Source organism: Colletotrichum abscissum, assembly GCF_030869225.1.
Source record: "Colletotrichum abscissum strain IMI 504890 chromosome Unknown Scaffold_3.1, whole genome shotgun sequence".
In the NCBI taxonomy this organism is placed as follows: Eukaryota; Fungi; Ascomycota; class Sordariomycetes; order Glomerellales; family Glomerellaceae; genus Colletotrichum; species Colletotrichum abscissum.
In genome coordinates this window covers 657,067-680,103 of record NW_026850209.1, presented here as the reverse complement: position 1 = coordinate 680,103, position 23,037 = coordinate 657,067, and the positions used below count along the sequence as shown (strand labels likewise).

Genomic DNA, 23,037 nt, shown 5'->3' with positions numbered 1-23,037 from the left:
CATAGGTGGAGGGGATAACGTCAAAGCCACCTAAGATCCAAGGTAAATTGGGCCCTGTTAAGCTGTCGGTTAGTACCGCCGTCCAGTGTCATGTGCTCTGCGGCAAAGGCGAGCTGACCTCAGTGCTTCACTTCCGCCGTCAATCAACTGCATCTTCTCATCACAGCCTGTTTGACTATCTCCATCACCAAGTCTTCGGTATCTCCTCCTTTTACTCTTTGCGGCCCAAGGGAGCCCGTCCGAACAACCTCGACAGGTAGTGCAGCAAGGTGCGCTCAAGCACTACCACCACCATCTCGCACCTTATCGCCACACAGTTGACTTCGCTGGGGGACCCCGTTTGGACCCCACTCCGGCATCAACTGCAAGATTTGTTTACCCGACAACCTCAACTTACCTACATTTCACCGCCAGAGGTGCGGGACTCATCTTTCCCACCCTTTGACTCGATACTGATTGTCTTCAGCGATTCGGTCGTTGACAGTACAACATCATGGACTCTATGCGAAGTTTGAACACTTCCCTCCCGGGCGCCTCCGCGGCCGCCAAGCAGCCGACGCAAAATGACTCCCCCGAGCAACTCATCGACGCCTTCAAGGCCGCCGCGCTCTCTGTGACGAAACTCTACAAGACCTCTGCGGCCGCCCAATCCAAGGCCCGCATGGATGGCTACCAAGACTGCCTCGACGACCTGCTATCGTTCCTCGACAATGAGAGAATCGGGCTGGGCGACGGCGACGGCTGGAGGATCCGAAGCTGGGCGACCGAGAGGCTGGACGGCGCCAGAGATGCGGGCTCACAGAACGCCGAAAGCGACGACGAGGCGGATAAGGCGGAAACTGCATCCTCTCCGGAACTGAACAGGACGAGCAGCAGCACACAACTTTCGTCCCAGCTAAGAACGGACTCGGCGCCCCCTAGCATCCCGCAGCCCATCGAGGAAGAGGAGCAAGAAGGACGCGAACCGATATCAGTCACGGTACCGACGGCAGACTCCTTCACCTTTCAATCATCTCACCCCTGGCCGCCTCAACCGCAGCAACAAGATGCCTACCTGAACCTCGCAAACCTGGACCTCTCAGACTCTCGGACACACGACGCATCATCAACAACCACAAACCCCGCAACGCGCACAGCAAGACCACGACATCCCGCCAACATGCCCCGCTCAGCATCAAGACAAGGGAGCAACCTCGGCCGTGGCGCGGGCTCGAAGCGCAAGATCAACTTTGCAGAGATATTCGACCTCAGCAGTCTAGACAAGAACATGTTTGGCGGCGGACCAAAGCGTAGCAGGCACACATAGTGCATTTGCCCGACTAGCATTCCACGACTTTCTTCACTTTCGACAGCGGTTCAACTTTGGGGGGCGGGGGACACGCTCCTCTTACCTCCCGAAGTTGTCTGTTTAACGGTTATACGGACATCATTGTCTTGACGACGGGATTGAGCGAGCATCGAAGGGGGGGCCAGGCACATGGGAGGGAAGAAACTCGCACGCAAAGCATTTAGAGAGTTGCATGCTCACGAGAGGCGTTGGTTTTCCGTTTTGTTTCTTGTTTTTAACTAAACGAAGGTGCATGGGGCGGTGTTATGGTTTTTAGGGGACTGTTTTCGCGATGATGCCAAATGAAAGGGACGGCTAGCTAGTCTCACGAACCCCATAGCTACACATATTCATCATACTATCTGTTCCCCCGTTACTTGTTGGCGGTTTCATGTCGACGACCTTTTGGAAGATAAAGGGTCGGCTGCCATCAACACGGGGGTAATCATAAAGACACAAACACTTTTCATTGTCGCTTACATTTTCTCTCACTTTGCTTCCTCTGTTCATTCTGTCCCCTTCGGAATGACGTTTGCTCTGCTCGCATTGTGTGTACATATCCCCGAATAAAGTTTCAGGTTTCAGGGTTTCAGCGTACCCTCTCAGTTCGGGCTGTTCTTCTGATGTGCATATCGTCGTGCATTCAAACATGTTTCAACACACAACACACATACCACAGTAGGGATTACATCCCGTCGGTCGCAGGAATATGCCCTTCGGGCTTCGTCCCAACCTTCCGAGTAGCAATGAGGTGGTGCCCGTGTCGTCCAAACACCCGCGCGGACCGGCGGGGTGCCTGCCTGCCCAGCATGGGCCCAAAAAAAAAAAGAACAAAGTCCCTCAACTGCAAAGGCGCTAGCATGCCCAATTTGCGGAAAGAGTCATCGCTCAAAGACCCCCCACATTCTTTAGAACGTGCCAGAGGCTTCAGGCCAGCTACACATTGGAGCTTCGGTGATTTCTAGAATCGTTTGTTCGGTGCCTACCTTAGTTTCCGCACTTTGCATACCCAAGGAGGTACGAATACCTAAAAAGTCCAAGGAAATACGCAAACCGTTGTAGCTCACTCGCAGTGTCTCTCTCTTCCATTCTCCTCCAAGCTTCATCAGCCTGTCTCAGTCAGAGGGAAGCCACGTGAAGACAGGCCCCCTGGCCGAGCCCGTCAACAGGGTGATGGGTTCGACAGGGGAACGAAAGAGAAAACCCACCACTCAAACCCCACCAAACTTGGGAGACACGCGCAGTCGGCGCTACCTGAATCCAGAACGGGCGGAAAACCCGCATCGGAAGGGTGGCCGAGTTGGTTATGGCGCCAGGTTAAGGTCAGCTTAACATCTGTTTCCTGGTGGGGCAACCCGCGCGAGTTCGAGTCTCGTCCCTTTCATTTTTGCCTTTTTCGAGCCTGTATCCGACGGAAAGTGGTCCAGAAAGCACAATTGTGATGTTCGTTTGTTCTTTTTAGGTTCTTGAACATCTCGGACGTTGTCGAGAGCTGGGAGAGTTGTAGAGAGCTATGTAATCTTCAGTCACAACGTGCGAATGCTCATCGACCATTACCTTGGAGTCTCCTGCCACAAAGTACAGAGACACATGACATTCATAGAGGACAACAAACACCATCCAAGTGAACAACATTTGAACATCATCATGACTCTCATTTGATGGTACTAACTTGTCAGAAATCTCATCATTACGTTTTGGTTCATCTCATCCTCGAGGCTTCTCCCCACCGCCCCAAAAGCGCGGAGAGGACGAAAGTTTGATATCATCCGTTTCTTACCAGGCTTCTTTTTTGACTTTTCGTTTTTGGTTTTCGCGGACTGCCCTAGGTTTTTACAAAACCAAATCTAACCATCCCCCCAGAGATTTCCCAGAACGCCGTACTAATGCAAGCCGCGAAAAGAAAGACGAACGAAGAAAAAAGTAAGGGGGGCCTTGCTCTTGAATTTTTTCTTTTCCAAACCAGAAATTCCCCAAATCTTTCTTAGTTCTCCTGTCTGTTCTTCCGTTCCCGCTCGACCTCGTACATGAAATCGAAGTAGCCCTTGTCGAACTGGTGGACACGGACGTAACCGTCCTCACCACCACTTGCGTAGCCCTTTCCGGTAGGGTCTGCGGCGACGGTGTTCTTCAAGGAAATCAGTCGCCGGCATAACACGATATCATGGGCTCAGAGGGGGGACTTACCAGAGGACCGAAGTGACCACGGACTCTGCCAACCTCGTCTTCAAAGACCTTGTGGTAGAATCTCGCTTCGAACTTTCCTTGTCTCGCCGAGGTACGGGTGACATCCATGGCGGCCTGACCACCTCCAAGGATGACAAAGTCCTTCTTGGGTGTAATGGTAGCACTGTTAAGAGGGGTATCAGCGGTGTAGGTCTTGAGAACCTCGAGGTCCTTGGCGGTGATGAGCTATATCATGTCAGCATTTGGTCTTGCGAATCGCCAGGCATGTCGGATGTACCTTGGACGTCTTGTCCTTGCAGGCGGTGATGAAGTAGGTTCTGTCCTGGGACCACTGGAGATCCGTAATGGGCGTGTTAAGCTCGTGAACGGGCTCGTTGTAGATCAGGTCACCGTTCTGGCCGATGGTCAGCTTCACAATCCCCATATGATATCCCTCTGACCAGACCCACCTTAGCATCGTACTGCGACACGGAACCGTCCTCGTGACCGGCGATAATGTACTTGGTGAGGTAGCTGAAGCCAGCAACGGTGGCCTTGCTCTCGTCGCAAACGATGGTCAGGACGCGCTCATCGCTCTGCTCGGCCTCGGGGTCGGGGTTGATGTCGACGACGATGATGTTGGAAAGGTAACCCATGCGCTTCTCCGTGACACCGAGCAGCTTAGTGCCGTCCTCGTTGAACTCGACGCGCTTGACAGCGGTAGGGAACTCCCAGGTCTTGAGGTTCTTGCCAGACTTGACATCCCAAAGTCTCATCGTGTTGTCGGCGGAACCGGAAGCAATCAGGGTGCTGGTGGGGTCGACGTCGACAGTCCAGATGGCACCGACGTGGCCGTGGTAGGTTCCCAGACGCTCGCCATTGTGTGCGTACCAGGCGCAAATCTGTTGATCCTTGGCGGTCGAGAAGATCAGGTCACCGTCCGAGTTGTACCTATTCGAGGTGGCGCATCAGGTTAGCATGCATGGCCCCTCCTGTGGTATGGGAGTTGGGGGATGAGGGAGAAGATAGCCCTGGGCGCTTCGCTCCCCCCTCCTCGAATTGGACATTTCGCGCTTGGGGGAGTGCAGAAACGTACTTGATCTGGGTGAGCGCACGCTCGTGGCCTGCCAAAAGAATGGGCCTCATATTGTCTGATGTCGGGAGGTGATGCGGTTCTCGATATCGGGGGCTTGGTATACGGGCACGTTGTTGCGGCAGGGGACGTCGGTCTTTAAAAGGCTGATGTCGTCGGGTCAATCGTGAATTTTTGCCTTCACCTCGACATTGTGGGTTTCGGTGCTCTGGTGTGTGGGGCGCACTTTTTCCCCGCGACCATTCTGCCGGGTGAGGTGAGGGCCATTCACCGCCTTACCGTCTTTGGCCGCCTCAGGCAAGCCGCAAGTGGCAGCTTACCTTAGCACGGGCGTGGGCTACCCAGGTGTGGCACAGTCTTACAGCAAGGTGAGTCAATCGTCCCAGGTGTGTGACGCCGCCAGCGCTTACAGCTCATCTCCTAGGCCTTAGGTGAGATAGGTAGGTACCTGTCTTGCCTGTCAAGCCTAAGGGAGGTGTTCGAGGAAACTTCCACCGGTGCAGGCAAACCCAGCCTTCTAGAACTTTAGCGTGCCGGTCCAGGCAGGCGCACGTCACGGAAGGAGCTGCCCCTGGAGAGGTTGGCGGCGGGACGGGAGTCATGGCAGCTCCAAGACCTCCAACCACCAGCCCTCCAAACTGTCCAAGCCAGACAGCGTGGCATTCGTGGCAGCCCAGCCGTTGAAGCTCCGTGCCCGTCAGAATAGTGCGGTCATCATCGTCCAATTCCGACGCCGTTGCATTTTCAATACCTGTCCATCCTTCCCTCGAGTCGAGTACTCGGTATAATAACAACGTCCTTTTATGGCAACTCGACTCATCCTTGACTCATACGTGTTCCATGAACAGCGTTTCCGGACCTCGAAACTCGGCATTAAACACTATCAAGTCAAGCCTCGGACCCTTTGGCTCAACTACGTGAAGCTCATGGTAGTTTCACATGCGCTTTACCGAGACAGTCTTTTTTGCGAAAGAGAAATCAGACCGTCCGGACCACCGTCGTTTGTTTCTTTGTCTTGTCTTGTTTCCTGTACCATATTTGTATTCACTCACCCCGTTGCCTCTTTTCCCTTCTTGGGCACGTCAATTCATTCGATCCATCTTCTTACCCGTTCAGTCTTGATTGGTTTCTCAATTGTGTGTGTTTTTTTCCAAAACATATCATTTACGGGAGCCTCCCTCAACCATAAACAAACCTCCAAAGCAACTCCGTACTTAGCTTACTTTATATAATACCCACAACTCGACTTCTTATCGATCGGGTTTGCCGCCGGCTTCGGAGACTCGCCCGAAAATTTTCGACCTGCCACAAACGGCTGATCCTTCCATTTTCACTGGGACTCACTCGCACAGAGTCTGCATAGCCAGGACCAGCCTACCAGGGAACCTCAACAGTCATAGGTACGACTCACACGCACGCGATCTGGGAGTCACAGGGCCCTATCGTTTAGCTCCACCCAAGGGAAGATCGAAGCCAGCAAGGGACACACCACCAAGGCCCCAAGGGAGACAGACGCTTCACCCTCATCTCGGTATTCGGCATGTCGTCTATCAGCCAGTTGAAAGGCCCTCAGAGGCTGTCTTGGACAACACGCCGCATGGCCATGCCCAACAAGTCTCAGCTTCGGCTGAGAACCCGCGGGTTGCCCTCGAGAGCACCATCGGCCACTCACAACCCATCGTCACTGTCCCAAAAGAACCAAACCTCCCCTTCCCGCCGGTCACTTCTGAACCTTGGGGTAGATACGGGTCGTTCCCCATCTGGCCGTCGGCCCTGCAGCGCGCTAAATCCCGACTTGCACCGCTGCCCACCACCCCTCATTCTCGCTGCTCCCGCTTACACCCAACTTGCGCGCTTGACTTCGGTGCCCGTCCCGACATTTTCATCTTCTTCCCATCATCCCAAAAACTTCGCGTTTGGACACCTGCGAGGACAAGTTGCATCTCTGGTTTCTTGGCAATCCCTCCGTCCATTCATTGCAAGGGCCCCGGGCTCCTACGATTCGATTTCCCAAAATAGGTCCTTTGCAACCTCAGCCATGGTCGCCAACAAGATCGATGGCACTGCCGTCGCCAAGAAGATTCGGGAGTCCATTGCCAGCGACATTCTCGAGAAGCAAAAGGCGAACCCTAGGTTCCAGCCTCGCCTGACCATCATTCAAGGTATTTCTCATCACTTTCGGAACTCGTCATACCTTCGCAGTGCTGACAATACTCTTCCACAGTCGGTGACAGATCGGACTCAAGTATGTCGTACTTCGTCATTTACCCCACCATGAAATTTATCACGATGCTCACAACCCCGCAGGCACCTATGTGCGCATGAAGCAGAAGGCCGCAAAGGAGGTAAGACATGTCACTGACACCCTAGGTCCACTGACCAATGATTAACATGGTCAGGCAAATGTCGATTGTGAATTGGTCAACTTCCCCGAGTCCATCTCTGAGCCCGAGCTCCTGGATCGCATCTACCGCCTCAACGACGACCCTGCCGTTCACGGTATCTTAGTTCAGCTCCCCATCCCGAAGCACCTCGATGAGTACGTCATCACATCTGCCGTTGCAGACGAGAAGGATGTCGATGGCTTCGGCACCAGGAACATCGGCGAGCTTGCCAAGAAGGGTGGCCGCCCTTTCTTCATCCCTTGCACTCCTAAGGGTGTGATGGTTTTGTTGAAGGAGGCTGGAGTCGACGTGAAGGGCAAGAACGCTGTTGTCCTTGGACGCAGTGATATCGTTGGCAGCCCTGTCAGCTACCTGCTTCGCAACGCCGACGCGACCGTTACCGTGTGCCACTCTAAGAGCCAAGACTTGGAGGCACACCTCAAGGCGGCGGACATTGTCATTGCGGCCATTGGCCAGCCCGGATTCGTCAAGGGCGAGTGGCTCAAGCCTGGTGTTGTTGTGATTGATGTCGGTACCAACTACGTCCCCGATGCCTCCAAGAAGTCTGGCCAGCGCCTCGTCGGAGACGTCGACTATGACTCCGCTGCCGAGGTTGCTTCCCACATCACCCCTGTTCCGGGTGGTGTTGGTCCCATGACCGTTGCTATGCTTCTGTCCAACGTCGTCGAGTCTACGGTAAAGTCGTTCGAGAAGCAAAAACAGAGAAAGATCTCTCCTCTGCCGCTGCACCTTAAGGAGCCTGTCCCCTCCGACATTGAGGTCTCTAGAGCCCAGAACCCCAAGCAAATCACTCGCCTGGCCAAGGAGGTCGGCATTGCATCTCATGAACTCGAGCCGTACGGAGCCTACAAGGCCAAGGTCGACTTGACTATCTTGAAGCGCCTGGAGCACCGTCGCAACGGCAAGTACGTTGTCGTTACGGGTATCACCCCCACGCCTCTTGGTGAGGGCAAGTCGACCACCACGATGGGTATCGCTCAAGCCCTTGGCGCCCACCTTGGCCGCGTTACCTTCGCCAACGTCCGCCAGCCTAGTCAGGGGCCTACCTTTGGTATCAAGGGTGGTGCCGCTGGTGGTGGTTATGCCCAGGTTATCCCCATGGACGAGTTCAACCTCCACTTGACTGGAGACATCCACGCCATCACTGCGGCAAACAACCTGCTCGCCGCTGCGATTGAGACTCGCATGTTCCACGAGAACACCCAGAAGGATGGTCCTCTCTACAAGCGTCTTGTGCCCGCCAAGGGCGGTAAGAGAGTGTTCCCGCCGGTCTTCTTGCCCCGTCTTAAGAAGCTCGGCATCGACAAGACGAACCCCGACGACCTTACCGCTGATGAGATCCGCCGTTTCGCTCGCCTCGACATCGACCCCGAGACCATCACCTGGAGACGAGTTCTGGACGTCAACGATCGCCACTTGCGTGGTATCACCGTTGGCACTGCGCCGACTGAGAAGGGCCAGACCCGTGAGACTGGCTTCGACATCTCTGTTGCCAGCGAGTGCATGGCCATTCTTGCTCTTAGCACCGACCTGGCTGATATGCGTAAGCGTCTGGGCAGCATGGTTATTGCTAGCTCCAGAGCTGGTGACCCTGTCACCTGCGACGACATTGGCGCTGGCGGCGCTCTCACTGCCCTGATGAGAGACGCCCTGAAGCCCAACCTGATGCAAACCTTGGAGGGAACTCCTGTGTTTGTGCATGCTGGTCCTTTTGCCAACATCAGTGTTGGCAACAGCTCCATTCTGGCCGACAAGATGGCCCTGAAGATTGTCGGTACCGAGCCTGATGAGGACCACTCTGAGAAGGCTGGTTTCGCCATCACTGAGGCTGGCTTTGACTTCACCATGGGTGGTGAGCGTTTCTTCAACCTCAAGTGCCGTGCCTCCGGCCTTGTTCCCGACGTTGTTGTTATCGTTGCGACCGTCCGAGCTCTCAAGGTTCACGGCGGCGGTCCCCCTATCTCCCCTGGTGCGCCTCTCAATGCTGTGTACAAGGAGGAGAATGTCGACATTCTTCGTGCTGGTTGCGTCAACTTAAAGAAGCACATTGAGAATGCCAAGCAGTACGGCATTCCCGTTGTTGTTGCCATTAACAAGTTCGTCACGGACACTGACGCTGAAATCGCTGTCATCCGTGAGGAGTCCATCGCTGCCGGTGCCGAGGATGCCATCTTGTCCAACCACTGGGCCGAGGGTGGAAAGGGCGCCGTCGAGCTGGGCAAGGGTGTCATCGCCGCCAGTGAGAAGCCCAAGGACTACAAGCTTCTGTACGACCTCGAGGGAACTGTTCAGCAGCGCATCGAGGCTATCGGTCAGAAGATGTACGGCGCAGCTGCTGTTGAGTTCAGCGAGCTAGCTCAGAAGAAGGTTGATACCTACACCAGGCAAGGCTTCGGAAACCTTCCCATCTGCGTTGCCAAGACGCAGTACTCCCTGTCTCACGACCCTGAGCTGAAGGGTGCTCCTACTGGCTTCACCGTTCCCATCAGGGACGTCAGACTGGCTGCTGGTGCAGGCTACGTGTAAGTTGAGCTACCCATGAGAGAATCATTACATTTCTGACAAAAGTTACAGCTACGCGCTCGCCGCAGATATCCAGACCATCCCGGGTCTGCCCACTGCCCCTGGCTACTTGAACGTCGACGTCGACACCGAGACCGGTGAGATTGACGGCTTGTTCTAAATGTGTAGAGGGACCATCTTACGTACGACATTGTGAATTTTGGGGGCGCTTATAGAGAGAATTAATTTTTCATGGCGGGACGTGGGAAAAAAGGAAAGCGGCATTCCATTTATTCAACAAATGGCGCTGGGGAATACGGAAAGAAAGACTAAAGAAACATGCATCTGTTCAACAATGATACCTCCTCTCGGACTCTTAGATAGACCGAATACAAGAATACAAGACTATTCACGTTCAAAGAGGGCAAAGGCCTGATTCTGCTCGTTGGTGCCCCTTCTCCCCTCCTATCCTTCTTCCTATGACTTGACCGCTTGAAGCGGTGTACAATGTTTGCGCCCTAGGTATCGCCAAAGAGGCGTGCTCAGCAGTAGGCGTACCCAACAACTCGGAGCCGAAGACTTTAACATAATCGGCCGACATCAAGAAGCCCCGGCAACGACTCCCGATGCCATCTCAAATCAAATTGCTAACCTCCCCGACGAGGCTTCCCAAAATGGGTGTACCTACCACATAAATCGCCCAAGCTAGATCATCGTGACTTTCTTCTCCCTCTAGCATTCCCATCGCGGAGGCTCATTGCCCGCTTTCTCGAAGTAGTCAGCGGGAGTCGGTGTGTATGATGGGGGGGGCCGTGATTTAGTCGTTTCATCGGGGAGCCGGAATAGAGTTACGGGAAGCGATGCTCCGTTTTTTGTGGTCATGCTCACTTCCGGCCGGGCCTGGAGATGAGATGTATGGGATTCCGCGATTGGAGGTACCATGTAAGGCGGCGGCTGCGTCGGCAGTGTCATTGCGACGTTAGTATTCTTTGATCCAGCGGCACGGTGCGTTAGTTACCTTTGTGCGTGAGGCCTCTGGCCGGCGTGGTCCCGGTTTCTGGTGGAAGCTGTCGTGGCAAGCTTGGAAGCGATTTTCGTCTCGGGCCGCCTCGAGTTGTCTGGTTCTCGTGGGTTTCGAGTTCATATCCTCCCTTACCTCCCTCCGTCTCGACACCCTCTCTTCTACGCTCTCGCTGCTCGCCGTCTCGCGCGGCTTGGGTAAGCGGAGATTATTTGAATCTGTTGTAGCTACTAGGAAAGGATGACCCGGGATCGTGGTACTCTAGAATTGGCTACTCGTGCAGGGTGCGCATTCTTAACGACCTCTTGGGTGTTTGGTTTATCGATCGATTATAAACTCAAGCTGAACTCGAGGACCTCATATTGTTTAGTCCAATAGCTTTATTACGCGAAAGTGACTCGGTGATAATAGACCGTCGGCGAGTATCCTGTTTTTCCACGGCTAAGGGGGGTTTGATCTAAGGTTCGACATAGTCATTGATGCTCCGAGGGAAAAGCCCTTGGCGGGGTATCACGATCCGGACATCAGACGACCGTTGGAAACTTCTTCATCATTATCTGTATTTGCCCCAACCACATCGGCTGTCAAACCTTCGAAGAGCTTACCAAATCTGTCCTCAGAGTTTACAAAATTTCAGATTAATCTACGAAACATAAACTATTCCACACTCCCATACTCCACACTGAAACCCAAAGGGGTAAGGTACATGACATGCATAAGAGGATGCTATCACGTAGGAATCGAGTAGGAGATTTGGGTTTCCTAATTGTCCATTGTTCTATGAATCATCGAAAGCTACAGTGCGGCCACCGAGGCCAAGCTTCTGTAAGAGGGTATGAACGCGCGCGCGACGACAATGACCGGGCGGCAGCTATTTAGCAGAACGATATCTCTTTGGCCAAACCCTAAGAAAGGATCCAATCCCTATGTCCTCTGTTCTTTTTGTTGCCAAGCTGCCGCCGCATAAAAGCAAAAAGAAGAGCAAAACCAGAAGGCCGTTCCTGTACCCGTATATACTCCAACACCATACAAAGAGACCAAAGGAGATCAAAGTATGCACACGAAGAACTTCGTGGAGTGACGCCAGTGATATGAGCCAGTAAGGATGTTGACGACAATAAAGCCATGCTAAACCACTCGCTCGTAACTCAGGATGCATCTCCCACGGACAGCTGTCACGAATTACCAGCCAAACTGCTCGCAGTGAAGCTCCACGGCTGGACCAGATGTGCGGATGCACCTGGCAGTCGTATTGCGGACCTGCGTCATCAGGCTCTCAGGGCCACAGCCCATGACGAGAACTCGCTCGCCAGAGGGCGTCTCATCAATAGCATTCTGGATGATCTTGGCGACGTCGGGGCGTCCGTAGTGAACAGGGATACCGCCCAAGCTGTTCAAAGCTCCGTTCTGCTGGATGGTGGGAGACGAAGGCGATGTGGCATCAGACTCAAAACCGGACTTCTCGGGGTCGGACACAGCGCGAGTGTTGATACGAGGAGGCTGCTGAGGAACGCCGTTGGTGGTCTCGAACTTCTCAGATGAAGGGGTGAAGGGCGTCGATGCCTCAGACGAGATGGTGCCCGAGCGGGATCGATCCTCCTTGGAAGAGCCGGGAGTCTGGGAGGAGGAGCCCTGACTTCCAGGCGCGCGGGTGACGTAGAGTTGGATGTTAGCACCGAGGGCCTGACGAATAGTGGAAAGGTGACCGGCGAACCACTCGAGACGAGCTGAGAGATCTGATTAGTTTGGGAGTTTGGGAGACAAAGTTAATCGCGAAATGTACTTACCGGGATCCTTGACCATCCAGACAAAAGTGACACTCGGCATAGATCCCTGTGCGACCTTCTTCAACAGGTTGAGGACCGTGCCAACAGTGAAGCTGGCTCCACTACCTCCAGCGACGAGTACGATCTTGTTGTACTCGGAAGGGTTGGGGAACGTTCCATAGGAGCCCTCAACGGAAGCCTTGAGGGTTGCACCGGGGTTCTGGACTGCGTATTCGTGGAGCTCGCGGGTGAAGCCATCGTACGAGTTGATGACAAACTCGAGAGGGTTCATGGCGGCAATGGTGAAAGGGTGCATCTCCAGAGCGCGGATCTTGGGAACCCATAGGAAGCAGTGTTCTCCAGAACTTGCGCCAACGGGGGCCTTCTTGAGGATGATGCGAGTGCCACCGTGGGGGAGCGGGTAGACGGTTGCGTTGTTGTTGAAGCTGTAGAGCACGACGCGAATGAATCTCACAACGCGGTCCGCAACCCAGATACCAGCAGCAACAGCCGTAATGATGATGATCTTCTTGCTAAGTTCGGGCTGGTGAAGGCCGACGAGAACCATCGAAATTGCGAAGAAGGACACGTGAAGAATGTAGAAGAGCTCATAGTACCACAATCGTACGATGGCTCCGGCGAGCACAAGAGAAAGGAATGTGAACCCGGAGGCTATGCCGTAGATTTCTTCAGCAACACGAAGGCGTGCCATGTTACCAGCCTCGATGAAGTAGGCGGAGTATGTGGCACCGTGGACAATGATAAGGACCATGGTGATGTATCCGGCGATTTGGTGCAAGACATTGAGCCTCTCGTAAGACCAAGCGGTTAGGAAGCCGAGAGGAGTGTTCTTCAGGCTAAGGAAGACCACGAAGGCGATGTTGGCGATGGACAGCCTGTAAAGGATCAGTTTCTGGTGTTTCCAAAGATGCTAATGGTATTCGAGGCTTTGTAAAACCTACCATCCTGCGCGAGCCGCAATGACCGTGAGATAGGGAAGAGCGGAGGCGTCGATGTGAGTGAATAGCAGGGCGATGTTGATTACGAGGTAGCTAAGAGCTACAACGAAGTGGCCGGTGGATGGCAAGGCAGGAAACTTGTAGACGGTGACTCTTCGGATGGATCTATGTGGTGGTCAGTAATTTTATGCGATAAAGTACAAGCTGATTTATTCTCGAGTCTTACCGTGATACAAAGAGGAACGGCTTTGCCAGACCAGATAGCTTCGTATTAAGACCGGCCTTTGAAGCACCACGACGACCAAGATGGAAGACGATGAAGAGGCCCATGATAGAAGCCAGGGCGATGGCGAAGTAAATCGTCGCCTCCTGGTTCAGCTTCGTCCGCTTTGCGAAGAGCAAAGGGTAAGCTGAGGGGCCACTAGCTCCTCCAGCCATTTTTGCGCGTAGTCGTGCGGATGAGTGAGCAATTTGAGGCTATTCGCAGTCTGGAGAAGGGATGGAGGATCAGCGCGGTGAGCAAGGTTGTCGTCGTGAGTTGAAGTGAACCGAAAGGACGGATGAGAAGCGGGAATGTGCCAAGTTTATAACAAGAAGGTATTGTTATGATGTGTTTACGAGGGTGTGAAAGAAGACTCGTTGATAAGAATGGCGCGGAGGGTCTCAGAGTATTGTGATGAAGAGGGAGGATATTTACTCGGGACGCGGCAGTGGGAGGTGTGTGTGAAGTAGAAAAAACCTGGAAGACCCCCGTTTGCGGCAAGCGGGAGCGGGAGAGGGTGAGGAAGAATAAGTGAAGCGTTGTGTACCGGAGATAATATTGAGGTGAGGTGAATATGTGTGAAGGAGGGGGGGGCCAGGTGGTGGTGGTGGTGGAGGTTGGCCCGGGTAGGTTGAGTAGGTAGGGAAGGAGGTCAGGTACACAGTCCAGGTCGTGCCTTCCTTGAGATTTTAGATTCATCCCACCCTTGTGGCTTAGAATCGATCTTATTGTAAGGTAAGGTAGAAAGAAAGAAAAATAATAGCCAACCCTGAATATTACGAGACTGTAAGGTTTGGCAGAGCGGATCTGTCTGGGAAGGAGTTGCTACTACCTGATTCTTTCCCTAGAGCGTACCTTCCTTGCTTTTTTCCTATACCTCCCTACCGATTCCTATCTCTTCCTTCATCCAGTACTTTTGAGATGTATCTGATGATGAAGAGGGGCGTTGAAAAACTCTGAAAAAAGGCGTCGAGTCCTGCCACTCTATGTAACTCATACGTGAACTTACACAAGTCGTCTGCATGCCCCACTTACACGCTGTCCTTGGATGAATGCGGTCTACCGACGTAGTTCCCGTGGCTTGACCCGCGTGGCTTTTTCTCCCACTCACCCTTATTTTTTTTCTTTTCCTGATCATCCCCTCCTTTCCTGATCGCAGCTGGACTTCAGATAGCAGGGCAAACGTTCAGATAAGAAAGAAGAGGGAGGGTCTCACCGTCAGACTCGAGGGCAATCAGCCCAAGAGTGCCTCAATGAAAATGTTGCAATGATAGCCGTCGGATTGTGTATTCAGTCTAGACCTTCCCTTCGCGGCCGGCCACCCGCTTCACATGGTACCCTCTCTCAATTTGTTGGCCCTCTCATGTTGCTTTGCTTACAACGCACTTACACAACGGTGGTCCCAAAGACCTGTGCATACCAGGGACCGACTGCCCAGCTCCATAAACATCCATGTGAGACAAGCGCCACGTTCCCCAGATAAGTCGATCCGTTGAAGTCTCGACAAAAAAAAAACAGGGACTTCCCCCTCTCACACGGTAGGGTAGCTACATCTCTCTCGTCCAGCCCCGAGACTCGAAGATGCCAAGCAAAAGAATAACAAGCCTTGGTTCATGTGGAGAGCCTCGAGCCGTTCCTGGACAGCTGCGTCGTACGGCCGCTGAGTGAAAGGGCTCAGACACCGTACGTGTACACATATCGCCGCTCCATGCCAATGCCCAATGACGAGATAGCCAACCCCATCTTCGACGAGGGTCCTTTTCGATGCCGGTAGCCGGTGTAACTTTCACGCCATCTTGTTCTCCGCAGCTGGAGCAGGCGCAGCAGCAGGGCGGGAGGGGAGCTTGGACAGCGGTAAGCGGGAAGGGAGGCGAGAAGAAAAGACGGGGGAAATTGTTTGCCAGGGAAGGTCTCACGGATCGTGGATCTAGATTAAGATGGATTCCCCTACGAGGATTTGAGAATTTGAGAAACAGAGAGGGCCGTATGGTCTAGCTCCATAGAGCCTGGACTAGCTGTTTTGGTTTGGTCAGCTTGACAAAGCACTCTACGTTTCTTTTGCGTTGCGATGGAAAAGACCATGGTCCATAGACGAGGTACTTTTGTGTAGGGCACATCCTATGGCAAGGAAAGGGTAGGCAAGCAAAGTTCGTTGAGGTTAAAGTAGAGTGGTCCGTCACGCCTATGATGAACAGCCCCTCGACCCCACCGTTGTCTGCAGCATGCCGTGAACCGCCGCCAGGACTCGGACGGGGCCTCGCTACACAGCACACAGCCAAAGACGGAAGCACGGGGGTCGTTGACACAATTTGGGTGAATCGAGCCAAACCGCAAAAAGAAACGAGACAACGCCAAGGAGAGACAGAATCCGCCTCACAAGCCAGACACTGTCATGGCCGAGGGCTGAGGGCTGAGTGAAAGCCAGGCGTCCGGCTCCAAAATGCATCCAGATAGTAGCATCCAGTGTGGAGCTCTGGTATCAGCGTGCCTATCTGCATCTTGCAGATAGATTGACTTGCCTAGATGGGATAGAAACATGATTGCAAAGGCCCTCGTACGGGCCGTGTTTTTCGGGTACAAGTTGGAGCCCAAAAATCCCTTGTGAGAGAGATCCTTGGAATGTCTTGTCAGCAGCAAATCTTGTCGACCTCCTCAAAGTCACCTGCTAAAAGGGTGACCCTGGTCCCCCTTGACCTTGCTGCATTAGGCCGTGATCCGTTAGTCGTGATCTTCGCCATAGTCCACCCGCGTCTAATCCCCGAGAAGGTAAGTCGTCAAGGGCTTGCTTGACAGGCCCCGTGTTTTCGCTTGGAAACGGCACCGTTCCAGTGGGGGTTTCCTCGACTTACACGCCGCCTCCGGGGACGGGATGAACTAGAGGTGCCAGGGCCTGACGGGAGAGCGCGGGAGGACGGGACATGAAGTGAGTGGCGTGGACCTGGCCTGGCCAGTGCTGGACTACACTCGTCGTCGTCCACTTCAATCCGTAGTTTGACAGTCCGTCAAGAACTCTCAGTGATATGTGACGCGACGCGGCTGGCCAAAGTGTGCTTCCAGCCAGCTTAGACTCGTCACATTGCACAGCTGGCTGGTGCTCGTTGCCGCCATCGCCGGAAGCAGCCGCGCGCGCTGCGTCAGTAGGGCAAAGACTGCCTTGATACATACAACTCGAAGCGACAGCGTTGATGTACGTTAAAGTCAGCCGGCGAGGGTGTCCAATGAGATGGAGCTAGGTCGAGCAATCTAATCAATCTGTTGTAGAAGGCGGCGGCGAATGGCATGAGGTAGGCTTTCGGTCGGTGACACTCCCCAAGCCGTCTAGCCAGAGTGGGCGGGCAAATAGCTGCTCCGAGGCCAGGATGCCGTTGTATCGTGCTCATTTGCGTAGCATCGCGTGTACCAGACTTTGTCGCGTAACGACTTGCCCGTTTCTCTCGCTCGTGCGTCTGGCTCCGATAGTCTGGTAGCCTTGGTAGAGGTCTGATTCATCTTCAAAAGACAAATGTCTTGGTGAAAGCAGCCGCTGCCTTGCAAATCCACGCGTACCATACCGGAGGGCAAGCGATACGCCGGATCCGGAACGATGCAATTCCGTCTAGCGGGCTGGCAGATTACCGTTGACTTTGTTGGGCGTCATGGATCTGGTGCTTCCGTTGCTTCTCGAGCTGTCACTTTGCGGAACAACTCACTCGTTCTCTGGAGTACAGAGTTGCTCATCCACGTGTTCTCGGGCGTGATTTGAGGTGAAAGTGCGGAGACGATGGGAAGCGGCAGGTTCTGAGGCACGCCAAAATGCAGTCGTTTTCGTTGGGTGCCAGAACCCAAAGGTGCCTCCATCACAACAGATGCAGCTAAGGATGATGTGCCTAGATCGTGCCTGTCTTTGCGTGCCACTCACATCATCTTTCAGTGATGAGAAAGCCACACCCCTTGACCATTCCAGGTCCACGTTTGGGCTGAGACAGTTGACGTGCGCACTGGCGACGCAGGTTGAGGCTCGTGTACATGCCGTTCCCGAGACAAGATCCAGATCTGTCTGGCCTGGTACTGATTGCTGAGGGTGGATCGGATTGAGTTGACCTATGACTTGAATATACAAGCGGGAGAGGCGCAAAAGGCTGAGTCGGGAGGAAGAGTCATGTTGGACCTATTGGCAGCAGGGCGCAGTTGCGCTGGTATCAGTGCCACGAAGAGGGAGCCCGGAGAAGAGAAGCAGGAGAGGAATGCAATGGTGTGGTGAACAATCCACCCGCGCGGGTAACTACGCTAGACGAGGAAAGGACTTAGGAGAAGTAGATAGCAAGGTACATCCCTCAATGCGATGCCAAGCATTCGATGGTAGTATCTCAGTAACTACTGGCAAACTCAACCCCCAGTCTTCCTCCTCCCGGCCCCACCATCCGCTTTCTCGACATCAATTTGACTTCACTCGCCTGCCCACCACTACCGACGTCAACCTAGACGACACACACTTCCGCATTTGTCATTGGCAGATTCCAACGTTCACTCAAGGCCGCCTTCATCAACATACTTGGCTGCCCTGGTCAACGGGGAAACACATGAATCAGCTGGCCGCGCGGATGCAGAGACAGAGACAGAGACAAACGCCACTTCACCTATCGACTCTAAATCTAGGAACAGGATCTCAACATCGTTACAAGTGACTAACACCACGCGGCGATAGCAGCCAGGTCTTTGTAGATTGCAAATCGATGGCGAAAAACAAACAAGCATCCGGTATGCATTCTCATTTGCTCCTTTCTGGGGCCAACCCGACATCAAAACCGCTTTGCAGATCATCATCCTCTTGCAGAATTCTCTCTAGTCGAAGCGTACGCAATCTCTTTACCGGACACATCCGCTGTCGCGCGAGCCTACACTGGGGACGATACCTTGAACGTCTCTCCAAATCGCTGAAGCACCTCGGACGCCTCCTGCGTCAACTCTATCTCCGCCGGCCTCGAACCATCTGACTCCATAAAGTTATGGAACATGAGTCCACCATCAGTCTGGTGCTTTGGACAGAGGCGAGGTTTAAACTTGCAGTCGCAAGCGGAAGCGTCGTCAGCTTTTTCGTTTAGCTGTACCTCCAGGCTGTTCTGCAAGGAACTCCATGGCTTCTTGATCTCTCCTGCGTCTTCAGAAGCCGTCGCTTGCTCGAACAATGCCCCGGCGACCTTGCGCCTCTCTGAGGCATCAGCTTCGAGCCCTTCGATCTTTCCAAGCTCAAGATTGGCGTACGATCTGAGGAGATTGATGGATCGCCAAACCTCTGCTGTTTGGGCTTCTGTCTGCCAAGCACCCAAGTTGCTATTCCACTCGTGGAGCACTTCAAGCAAGTTGAATGCTCTCTGCAAGCTGTGCAAATCCCTCTGTTCGAGTGCTGCTATGATTTCCTTTCTCCTTCTCACAAAATCCGCTAGCCTCCAGAAGTTGGGCACATCAGCGTTGATGCCCTCCTTTGCTTTGGTGTCAGGCCACAGGACACTCTGTATGATATCTGGCAGAGTCTTCCTCGTTTGTTGGTCTCCAAATATGCGATATGATTCTGACCGTGCCTTGCTAAGCGCAGCCATCAGCTCTGCCCGCAGGTGAGAAGCTCTTTCACTTTGTTGAGCATCAGAGCCGGCGTCATCCACAGCCCTAGGAATAGTCATGTACGATGTCCACTTCATCGCTTCGCTCTTAGCTTGAAGCTTAATTTGAAGCTCTTGGGTTTGTCGTGCAAGTTCTGCCAGTTCGTTTTCGCTCTCTTCCTTGGCCGTCTCTAAAGCCGCGAGCTTATCTGTGGTCTTTTGACGTTGCTCCTCCAAAGCGTTGTTCTGGGCTTCGAGATTGCGAAGTTCCGTCTCTTGCGTCTCCCGTTCTCTGTGGAGTTCTCTGAGTCTATCCGATACAATCTGCTCCGTATTCGAATCTCGCTCTTGGGCTTCGGCCTGCATATCTTCAAGCTTGCTCTGGAAAGTGCGAACCTGTTCTCTGAGGCGATCTCTCTCCTCTTTCATGCATGACTCTACCCTGCGCGCTAGCTCGAGCTTCTCTGTCGCCTGCTGTTCTAGAGTACGCTTGGTCCGTTCCGACAACTCTTGGACTTGTCTTTGCAGCGACTTTATCAAGCGGGCTTGTTTTTCATTCTCCGGTACGTCTTTCTCGCCTGAGTCAGATTGATCGCCTGTCTTGGGAAAGGGTTTCTCGAGGTATAGTGCCATCTGGGATTTGAGCTCGAGGATGGCGTCAGCTAGTCGTTTAACAGACCTAATCGTTGTCCTCGTTTCTGCTAGCATCTTGTCCGTCGAATCGCCAGCTTGCCCCAGCTGGAGGGACATATTCAGCAAGCCGACCTGGTCGGATACTCGCTTGCCATGCATCTCTAACAGGTCCACGATGCACTGCAGAGACTCGGGCACCTCTGGACGACCCAGAAGCTTCTTGTAGTTGTGAAGGGCTTCCATCGCTTCTCTGATCTTGCGCTCACTCACGGCTTCGAGTGCGCTCTCGAGCTTCAGTTTCTCATCCAGTCTGTACTTCAGTAAGCGGCAATAGTCCTTAATTTCCGCAAGTCTAGCACTGATCTCCCGCTCCAGCGTGGGACACCGCAGGCACTCTGGCCTCGCCGCGGCCAGATCGAGGTTTTCCCAGGTTTTCGTAAAGGGATCTGTGAAGACGGGGCTTGGCTCAGGAGCTACCGTCGTGTCCATGAACTCTACAACCTGGCTGCCTCTAGGACTCAAGACGAATCTGACCCCATCACGGGGAGGCGGGGTTTCTTGCTGAGAGGTGGTGTTGAATGCTGGCGCCTCTGATGGGATGCTCGCCACGGGAACGCCGAGTCTCATTTCGTTGGGAGCTGAACACAGCGAATGGTTGCCGAAGGTCCCAGTCGGAGGCTGCGGCTGGAAACCCGGTGCGAGCGTAGTCGATTCGCGAGCGTGTTGCGCAGCGTAATCCAGGCTGCTAGCATATCTCTGGCGCACCTCCAACCGCTGTGTCGCGATCTTGGTAAAGGCCATGACGGCAGACCTACGCTCGTCATTATCACGCTTGACCTGGTCATCGAGGATCCTGAGAGAATCGACCAGATCCTTGTTGTCGATCTGGAACATCCGCTGCACCTGGTCCCCTTGATGTCTGGCCCCGACATACTCGTTCAATTCCCTGCTGTTCTTCGCCATGTCTCTAATGACGCCGTTCAGCTGTTCGAGGTCCTGTTGTAGAATCTCTCCACTATCGCTGATCCTGTTCTCAATGATCTCCTCGGTGTTGCGGTGATCGAGGGCCAGCACGCGCGCCGTCTCAAGGAACGTCTCCCAACGTCTTGCGTCCCTGGAGCACCCACTCATCACCACCACGCCTGGTATGTGGCCCCAGTGATCGCCATTACGCGTGAGAGTCTGCTGGATAAACTCATGCTGCCTCCTTACAGACCCATCCAGCTGCCTCCAGGCCCTCTCCATCCTCTCCGCCGCGCACTTCATCTCCACCTCGTCGAGCTTCTCCATGACGGCATCCATGTCCTGCCGATACGTCAGCCGCAGCCGCGCCTCCTCCTGTGCAGAGGTATACATCAGCCGGCAGAGCTGGTGAATGATGCGGTTCACAAACGGGACCTTGACCCACGTCCGCCCCTGCATCCACTCCAGCAGCGCGGAAATCATGCCGTCGTTGGATGTCTCGAGGTCGAAGAGGGCGTAGTAGTCGTCCGAGGACATGCTCTCCCCTGTCGCCTTTTCGAACTCTTCCTTGCGGAGCCGGGCCGCCACGTCGCGGGTGTAGCGCGGGTACCGGAGGCGGCTCGAGAGCATCGTCTGGAACTCGGGGGGCATCGTCTCGAACGTGTCATTCCAGACTTGGATGATCATCTTGCGCTCCTCTTCGCCGCCGGGGAGGGGCTGCGGGCGGATGAAGATGTGTGTGCGGGCTGGAGCGCCCGGAGGCGGGACCTTGATGCGGCGGAGGGTGAAGCCCGCGCCGGAGCGGCCTGGCTCGTTGTTGTATGCGCCTAGACCGGCGGAGAGCAGACGGCGGCGTTGATGGTTATGGACCGGGGGTGGCGGCTGGACTATGGTGTCTGTTGATGAGGACCGGGAGCCATGCCGTCGTTGGTTCTGGATGGGAGTGGAGGGCGAGACCGGCTCGTTGGATCTCATGAAGCCTGGTATGTCTCCCGGTCTAGTTGGTGCAGGAGTATGTATGATCGGTGATACAGGTGACACGTCTCGGTTTCGAGCATGGCTCTCCCCAGGAGACGTGACTGTTTGGGAAGACTCTGGTCGACAACGTCTCGGAGCTGGAAATTCCATGGGACCTTCGGGATATGGCGGTCTCTCGTCCGTCACCTGTTGAGTGCCGTTGCGCTCTCTTTCTCTCTTTGCCCTCTCACGCGCTGCCACTAGCCCTCTCGGTGTCAAAGGTCTCACAGGTGCAGGTGAAGGGGTTTCTGAGTCGGCTGACCCCGACGCTGGGGGTTCCGCTTCCTGCAAGACTGCCGATGGTAGGATGTGAGGGTCATTATCGCCTGTACCATCGTCCTTGCCATTTCCAATGACATTGTTCATCGGGCCAGTCTCTGTCGAAAGAGGACGTTGAGGGGAGGGTTTGTTTGCTCTTCCGAGCACGGCACTCATCGACTGCGAGTCCAATGCTTCTTCGATCGACAAAGAGTATAAGGGACGATTATAGACTGCTCCGAGTGCAGTCTCAGGACCGGGATTCTGGTGAAAGCGATCAGAATCGGCAGCGGTAGCTTCTGTTTCCTCGCTAACTTTACGACTGGGGCCAGACCCATCGTCTTTAGAGCCTTCGTCCACCGATTCGGACTTCTTCTTGGGTGGTCGTGAGGCTATTGATGTTGACGTCGATGGTTGGAATTGTGCACGAGGGGAGGACGACGTGAGGTCGAGGGGGCTGATAATATCTGGATTGGGAACAATTGGAGCCAGTGATGTATTGCACGTCTGGCCACTCCCGTTGTCTGAGATTTCAGGGGGCTTTTGCCAGGAAGGTGGTGCGATCTCGTCATCGAGTGCGGATAGTAGGCAACTGATGGCACCTGAGCCAAGTCTAGGTTTGGTATCTGTCTCGCTAGAAGACTCCGTTCCTCCGGGCTTGACTTCCTGCTCGTCTGATGACTTCGGTATCTGTTGAGAAGATGAAATCTGGCTCTGATCTGACGATGAGGTCGTTATGTGCTTCGATTCCGACTCTGGCGAGGCTTCATCGGAGGCGGTTGACGCCTGTGCTATCACTTGCGATCTTTTTCGTACAGCGTCAGCAGAGGTTTCTTCAGCTGGTGTGGCAATTATCAAGGAGGAGGTTGTTGTGCCATCGTTTCCACTGTTCTGTGAATCACTGGGCGTCGGCGACGCTGGCTTCCCTTTCTCCGACATGACGCTTGAAATCTCCATCGGTCAGAAAGTACACAGTTTGGTGAAGTCACACTCGAGGGCCCGAGCAGAATCTAGGTGGAACGAAGAATGAGCATCAAATATTCTCAAACCTTTTGGCTTTAAGGGATCTCCTAAAGTTATCAATCTTTG

General features: G+C 54.0%; 6 protein-coding genes across 6 annotated transcripts; 2 read left to right on the top strand and 4 right to left on the bottom strand.

The window, feature by feature from the left end:
* Positions 1-493: 493 nt before the first annotated feature.
* On the top strand, positions 494-1,306 carry CABS01_01560 (uncharacterized protein; the record flags this gene model as incomplete). Its single annotated transcript, XM_060534940.1, has 1 exon — positions 494-1,306. The coding sequence occupies one exon, from the start codon at positions 494-496 to the stop codon at positions 1,304-1,306; it is 813 nt and encodes a 270-aa protein (XP_060398129.1).
* A 2,005-nt stretch (positions 1,307-3,311) lies between these two features.
* CABS01_01559 (eukaryotic translation initiation factor 3 subunit I) lies at positions 3,312-4,639 on the bottom strand (the record flags this gene model as incomplete). Its single annotated transcript, XM_060534939.1, has 5 exons — positions 3,312-3,455; positions 3,515-3,739; positions 3,792-3,908; positions 3,964-4,444; positions 4,590-4,639. 5 exons carry the CDS (start codon positions 4,637-4,639, stop codon positions 3,312-3,314), a joined length of 1,017 nt encoding a protein of 338 aa, XP_060398128.1.
* Positions 4,640-6,126: 1,487 nt separating this feature from the next.
* Positions 6,127-9,674, top strand: CABS01_01558 (formate-tetrahydrofolate ligase; the record flags this gene model as incomplete). The annotated part of the gene is made up of 5 exons (XM_060534938.1): positions 6,127-6,748; positions 6,811-6,831; positions 6,894-6,931; positions 6,986-9,513; positions 9,566-9,674. The coding sequence occupies 5 exons, from the start codon at positions 6,127-6,129 to the stop codon at positions 9,672-9,674; spliced, it is 3,318 nt and encodes a 1,105-aa protein (XP_060398127.1).
* Positions 9,675-11,696: 2,022 nt separating this feature from the next.
* On the bottom strand, positions 11,697-13,677 carry CABS01_01557 (ferric reductase like transmembrane component; the record flags this gene model as incomplete). The annotated part of the gene is made up of 4 exons (XM_060534937.1): positions 11,697-12,241; positions 12,302-13,176; positions 13,243-13,404; positions 13,466-13,677. 4 exons carry the CDS (start codon positions 13,675-13,677, stop codon positions 11,697-11,699), a joined length of 1,794 nt encoding a protein of 597 aa, XP_060398126.1.
* Positions 13,678-16,346: 2,669 nt separating this feature from the next.
* CABS01_01556 (uncharacterized protein) lies at positions 16,347-17,338 on the bottom strand (the record flags this gene model as incomplete). The annotated part of the gene is made up of 2 exons (XM_060534936.1): positions 16,347-16,630; positions 17,191-17,338. The coding sequence occupies 2 exons, from the start codon at positions 17,336-17,338 to the stop codon at positions 16,347-16,349; spliced, it is 432 nt and encodes a 143-aa protein (XP_060398125.1).
* Positions 17,339-18,375: 1,037 nt separating this feature from the next.
* On the bottom strand, positions 18,376-22,887 carry CABS01_01555 (uncharacterized protein; the record flags this gene model as incomplete). The annotated part of the gene is made up of 1 exon (XM_060534935.1): positions 18,376-22,887. The coding sequence occupies one exon, from the start codon at positions 22,885-22,887 to the stop codon at positions 18,376-18,378; it is 4,512 nt and encodes a 1,503-aa protein (XP_060398124.1).
* Positions 22,888-23,037: the final 150 nt, after the last annotated feature.